The sequence below is a fragment of the Ranitomeya imitator genome, chromosome 2 (genome assembly GCF_032444005.1).
Source record: "Ranitomeya imitator isolate aRanImi1 chromosome 2, aRanImi1.pri, whole genome shotgun sequence".
Classification (NCBI taxonomy): Eukaryota; Metazoa; Chordata; class Amphibia; order Anura; family Dendrobatidae; genus Ranitomeya; species Ranitomeya imitator.
Window position 1 is genome coordinate 174,491,315 of NC_091283.1, and position 6,301 is coordinate 174,497,615.

The 6,301-nt window shown below is 43.5% G+C and overlaps 1 protein-coding gene across 1 annotated transcript; it reads left to right on the forward strand.

The window, feature by feature from the left end:
- The first annotated feature begins 4,669 nt into the window (after window positions 1-4,669).
- On the forward strand, window positions 4,670-5,935 carry LOC138666304 (glycosyltransferase family 92 protein F13G3.3-like). The gene has a single exon (XM_069754531.1). It carries the CDS (start codon window positions 4,670-4,672, stop codon window positions 5,933-5,935), a length of 1,266 nt encoding a protein of 421 aa, XP_069610632.1.
- The last annotated feature ends 366 nt before the right edge of the window (window positions 5,936-6,301 follow it).

A 6,301-nucleotide genomic window follows, 5' to 3' on the forward strand; every position in this document is an offset into this window, starting at 1 on the left:
GAGCAGCTGATAAATCCGTCTCCAGGTAATATAGAAAAAACCTACAACACATGGGCTCCCTGGATTGCTGTTAGGGAAACCCCTGAACTAGATCTCTGGATTTCCAGAACCTGATGTATTATGTAGCTCATTCTCGTGTACTCCCGGGCCGTTTCTCGGCATGCGCTCTGGCCGCTGGAACGAGATGGCAGCCACACTTCTTCCCAGCATTCCCCACACCCCCATCCATTCCTCTCCTCTTCTTTTTACCCCCCTTTCTTTCCCTTATCTTACTTTCTTTGTTTGTCTTCCTCCTACTCAGTTTGAATGTATATTGTATTCTCACTCAAATTAATGTATGAAAATGGGCTCCTATTAAGTTTGGAATCATGTAAACCCAGAAAAAATATTTATTATTATAAGTCTCGATTAAAAATGCCACCAACCTGTGGCTGCACCAAGAAAAAATAAAAAAACAAAAACACACAAAAAACACCGTGAAAAAACTGGGGTGGGGATAAGGACAATCCCTAAATGGTACCTAAATCGCACCTGCCTAACAGCGGGGGTTGGCACCCTATGGGGAACGTTATGGCGCCCCCGCTCCACGTCGGCTAACCCTAGGGTCCCTGATAAACCCTAATGATCCCAAAAGGTCCCTCTGCCCACACAATGGTGTACTAAAGGTGCCCCTAAAAGCTATACATATAGCAACTAAATCTAGGGAAGCTTCAAACCCCACACCTGTGTATTAAAAACAATATGAGAACATGCAGAGGGCTTTTTTACGGCCACATTTTGCCATTATCACATATGATCCGTGACCTTTAGGGCAAAACCTCACTTAAGCAGATAATACTACAATTGCTTCTATCAGCACTGTGGGAGGCGCACACCTGCAAAATTCCACCCTACCACAGACAATGCAAGTAATCGATCTGTGCCTCATAAACTCATGTCCATCAGGATGTTATTTACAGATAAAGGCATATATATAGGTCGATACTCATCATTAAGTGATTCGCCGTCTGCCCACTGTCTTAAATAGCCTCAACGCGTTTTGCCTCACTGGCTCATCAGGAGGCCCGATTAATGCTCATGTGTCTCGATGGTGCAAGATATATAAAGATCGCGATGAAAGTTACCTCAGTTTTAAACAGGGCCCGCCGGAAAAAACGCCACCATGTACTTCCTGTATAGATCCGGAAACAGAATAGGTGCTTGTCCCTGATTGGTGGAGCAGAAAGCTCTCCCTGCGATTGAGCAGCATGGACCGCAAACTGCGTGTCACCCAGTGCCGCAACAGGAGGTGGGTGTGTGTGAGTTAGAGGAGCCGCTGACCTATTTCACTGCGGCTGCGCACATCTGAAGCGCACAATCCTGATTGGTGGAGCAGAAAGCTCTCACTGCGATTGCGCGGCGTGAACCGCAAGCTGCATGTCACCCAGTGCCGTGACAGGAGGTGGGCGTGTGCAAGCCAGAGGAGCCGCTCAACTATTTCACTGCGGCTGCGCAAATCTGGAGCGCACAATCCTCCCCATCTCCTGTCGCTGCGTATCTCCCCTCTCTGAATATGGAATGATACTATGCGGCGCATGCGCGATGCACCCCCAATAATAATCCCCGGGGGTTCAGGACCTTATCTGTACACCGTGCAGCCAATACACCTGGTGAGGCATAATGAGCCCCATGATCGCTGGCCCCCACCACTGTATCACGGATATTGCAATAGTATTATCCACCTATAACTAAAAATGGGCCACACTTGCACTAAATACAGCCAATACACCTGGTGAGGCATCATGGGGCTCATTATGCCTCACCAGGTGTATTGGCTGCACGGTGTACAGATAAGGTCCTGAACCCCCGGGGATTATTATTGGGGGTGCATCGCGCATGCGCCGCATAGTATCATTCCATATTCAGAGAGGGGAGATACGCAGCGACAGGAGATGGGGAGGATCGTGCGCTCCAGATTTGCGCAGCCGCAGTGAAATAGTTGAGCGGCTCCTCTGGCTTGCACACGCCCACCTACTGTCGCGGCACTGGGTGACACGCAGCTTGCGGTTCACGCCGCGCAATCGCAGTGAGAGCTTTCTGCTCCACCAATCAGGATTGTGCGCTTCAGATGTGCGCAGCCGCAGTGAAATAGGTCAGCGGCTCCTCTAACTCACACATGCCCACCTCCTGTTGCGGCACTGGGTGACACGCAGTTTGCGGTCCATGCTGCGCAATCGCAGGGAGAGCTTTCTGCTCCACCAATCAGGGACGAGCACCTATTCTGTTTCCGGATCTATACAGGAAGTACATGGTGGCGTTTTTTCCGGTGGGCCCTGTTTAAAACTGAGGTAACTTTCATCGCGATCTTTATATATCTTGCACCATCGAGACACATGAGCATTAATCGGGCCTCCTGATGAGCCAATGAGGCAAAACGCGTTGAGGCTATTTAGGAACAGTGGGCAGACGGCGAATCACTTAATGATGAGTATCGACCTATATATATGCCTTTATCTGTAAATAACATCCTGATGGACATGAGTTTATGAGGCACAGATCGATTACTTGCATTGTCTGTGGTAGGGTGGAATTTTGCAGGTGTGCGCCTCCCACAGTGCTGATAGAAGCAATTGCAGTATTATCTGCTTAAGTGAGGTTTTGCCCTAAAGGTCACGGATCATACGTGATAATGGCAAAATGTGGCCGTAAAAAAGCCCTCTGCATGTTCTCATATTGTTTTTAATACACAGGTGTGGGGTTTGAGGCTTCCCTAGATTTAGTTGCTATATGTATAGCTTTTAGGGGCACCTTTAGTACACCATTGTGTGGGCAGAGGGACCCTTTGGGATCATTAGGGTTTATCAGGGACCCTAGGGTTAGCCGACGTGGAGCGGGGGCGCCATAACGGTCCCCATAGGGTGCCAACCCCCGCTGTTAGGCAGGTGCGATTTAGGTACCATTTAGGGATTGTCCTTATCCCCACCCCAGTTTTTTCACGATGTTTTTTGTGTGTTTTTGTTTTTTTATTTTTTCTTGGTGCAGCCACAGGTTGGTGGCATTTTTAATCGAGATTTATGTATATTGTATTCTCAAATGATTACAAAGAAATTTAATAATGGCTATCAACTATCCCTGCTGTTTTTTATTGTTAACACTTCATAATCTCGGGATAACCAGCAACATTATCTACCAAAAAGTTAAATTGCAAGACTTAAATGTTGTCACAATGCCTCACCTGACTAACTTGTAACTATTGCTTATCATTGCACTGATTTACTTGTTTGTATTGTTTACCTTTATTCTTTTTTGCTGTGACCAATAAAACTGATTTATACAAAATACTTCACCTCTATTACAAATTCTGTTGTTTGGAATAAACCAATGAAACAAAAACAATGTAAACAGCTGAATTGTATCAAATGATTTCTCCAAATTTAACACAAGATGCCACTTTTACTGACTACTTTTCAAACCTTTACTATATAGTAGAGCCTCTCTGGCTGTTACGACCTGCTGCAGATATAACTACACACTGCCTTATGGCAGGACCTGAGAGGGATTTCACTGAAGAATAACAGTTGGATGAATGAATGGAATGAAAAATATTTAGAATTGAGAGTCCTCAGTGGTTGATACCTTTTAATGGCTAACTGAAAAGATGGTAACAAATTGCAAGCTTTCGAGACTACACAGGTCTCCGCATCTGAATGGAATGAATGATTCACGATTTCCTATTTTGCAGAATTTCAATGTATCCATAAAAAATGGATGCGATTCTGTAGTTCTGTATAGTACTCGATTTTCTTTACACAACCATGCTCTTGAATGCGTGAGTCTCATCCGATTTCTGGAAGAAAACTAATGCACGCTGCAATTTTTTTAACACGCAATTCGGTCAGGGGAAGAAAATAGCTCATCTGCACCGCCTCATTGAATAAGATTGGTCCGAGTACTGTCCGTTTGTTTCACAGACAGCACTCGGATCGAAAAAATGATTGTGTGAGCGAGCCCCTACTGTTACTAGGTAGTCAACTTCTTCACTTTTCCATTAGTGTTTTACCCTTCCCCATATTATTATTATTATTATTTATTTATTTATGTAGCACCATTGATTCCATGGTGCTGTACGTGAGAAGGGGTTACATACAAATTTCAGATATCACTTACAGTAAGCAAACTAACAATTACAGACTGATACAGAGGGGTGACGACCCTGCCCTTGCGGGTTTACATTCTACAAGATGGTGGGGAAGGAGACAGTAGGTTGAGGGTTGCAGGAGCTCCGGTGTTGGTGAGGCGGTAGCTTCGGTAGTGATGGGGCGGCAGCGGGGTCAGTGCAGGCTGTAGGCTTTCGTGAAGAGATGGGTTTTCAGGTTCCGTCTGAAGGATACGAATGTGGTTGATAGTCGGATGTGTTGGGGCAAAGAATTCCAGAGGATGGGGGATATTCTGGAGAAGTCTTGGAAGCGATTGGATGAGGAGCGGATAAGTGTGGAGGAGAGAAGGAGGTCTTGGGAGGACCAGAGATCACGTGAGGGAAGATATCGGGAGATAAGTTCAGAGCTATATGGAGGAGACAGGTTATAGATGGCTTTGTAGGTCAGTATTAGTAATTTGAATTAAATACATTCACTTTCTTTTGCAGATTTCCACCAGTGATATTTCTTTTGTGTAGATATCTCTAAAGAACATGAAGATCATGAAGCTACGCTTGACCTTCTTGATTTTGAAGATATATATCCTAACTTATACCTGTTATCATATATTACATGGAAAAAGAGTGAAACCAAACAATGATTTGACAATTTCCAGGGACACTATCACCCCTCTAGAAGGCAATACAATCTTTATTATATCGGCCTATTATGATGGCAGAGAGTCCAGCAAAGTGCGAGTGTTGACCATCATCCATAGTAGAGATATGAAGGAGCTATATTGCTGGTTTTATTGCACAAATGAACCTGAATATGTTTCTGTAAAAGCTAAAATACAATTTCACCGTGAATGGTTTGGGTTTAATTATGGTCCCGCCGATGTGATCTGTCCTGAGCCTCAGGACTGCTTTTCCCAGCACATCTCCATCCATTGGTCCAACACACATAAGACAAATCACGTTCCTAAGTTTGAGATACAGAACCGCAATCCTCAGCCTTTCTCTGTAAACTTCACAGTTTGCATCTCCACAATGTTCGGAAACCAGAATAACGTATTGCAATATGTCCAGGCTATTGAAATGTATCGTCTCCTAGGAGCCCAGAAGGTGGTTGTCTACAAAAACGGCTGCAGTAAAGCCATTTGCCAAGTTCTTGATTACTATGTCTCAATAGGAGTTCTAGAAATTATACCTTGGCCAATAGACAAATATTTAAGAACATCCAATGTCTGGCACCAAAATATGAACCGTGAAATCCAAATTGGTTATTACGGGCAACTCTCATCTCTGAACGACTGTATGTACAGAAATATGTACAAAAGCCGATATGTGACCCTCAATGACATGGATGAAATTATTCTGCCGAGACATCACAAAACCTGGGATGAAATGATGAAAGATGTGGAGAATGTGTATCCAAATACAGCTGTATACCTTATAAAACACTATCACTACCCAAATAATATAACTGACCCCCATTTTCAGACAGCTTTTCCAAAAAATATTCCAGGAACTAACATTCTTCAGCTTATACACTATGAGCAGAAAAAGCCAAATGTTTTCAATAACAAAAAGATGATTGTCAACCCCCGGGAAGTCATTCAGCTTTCAGTTCACTCCGCTTTATGGGCGTATAAGAGAACAGTTTTTCTTCCAGATTATATTGTAAGCCTTCACCATGGCCGGCCATCACTACTTCAAAGTTTCACACAGACATCTCTGATAAAAGACACAATCATATGGAAATATAACTCTTCTCTTATTACAAATGCTAACAAGGTTTTGAGGCAACTGAACTATTAATAATATATAGGTTCTTTATAACAAGATGATTCTGCAGTCTTTGGCACCGGAGAAAGAAACTGAAATTATGCTCACCTTTTCCTAAAAGGAAGAACTATAAAATAATGTGAAACGTAGAGACATATAATAATATCAAAGTGCCCATTTAGGTAACTTACCTTGGACTGTCTGCTGTGCCTATATCCTGTACTGCTTCCTTGCATTGTTTAGCTCTATATCTAAAATGCTTGAGTAAAAAAAATACACATATATATATATATCTAAAGAATCGGGAGTCTAGAATCCATATATACTTGAAATTCGGCAGGAGCTTGAAGAGCAACGTCACTGGGCCCGCCTCCACGCAGTAGAAACTTGCTGTGAGGT

What these genes read in the sequence shown, in the direction of transcription:
- LOC138666304 (XM_069754531.1), top strand. Translation starts at nt 4,670, where the DNA reads ATGAAGATCATGAAGCTACGCTTGACCTTCTTGATTTTGAAGATATAT.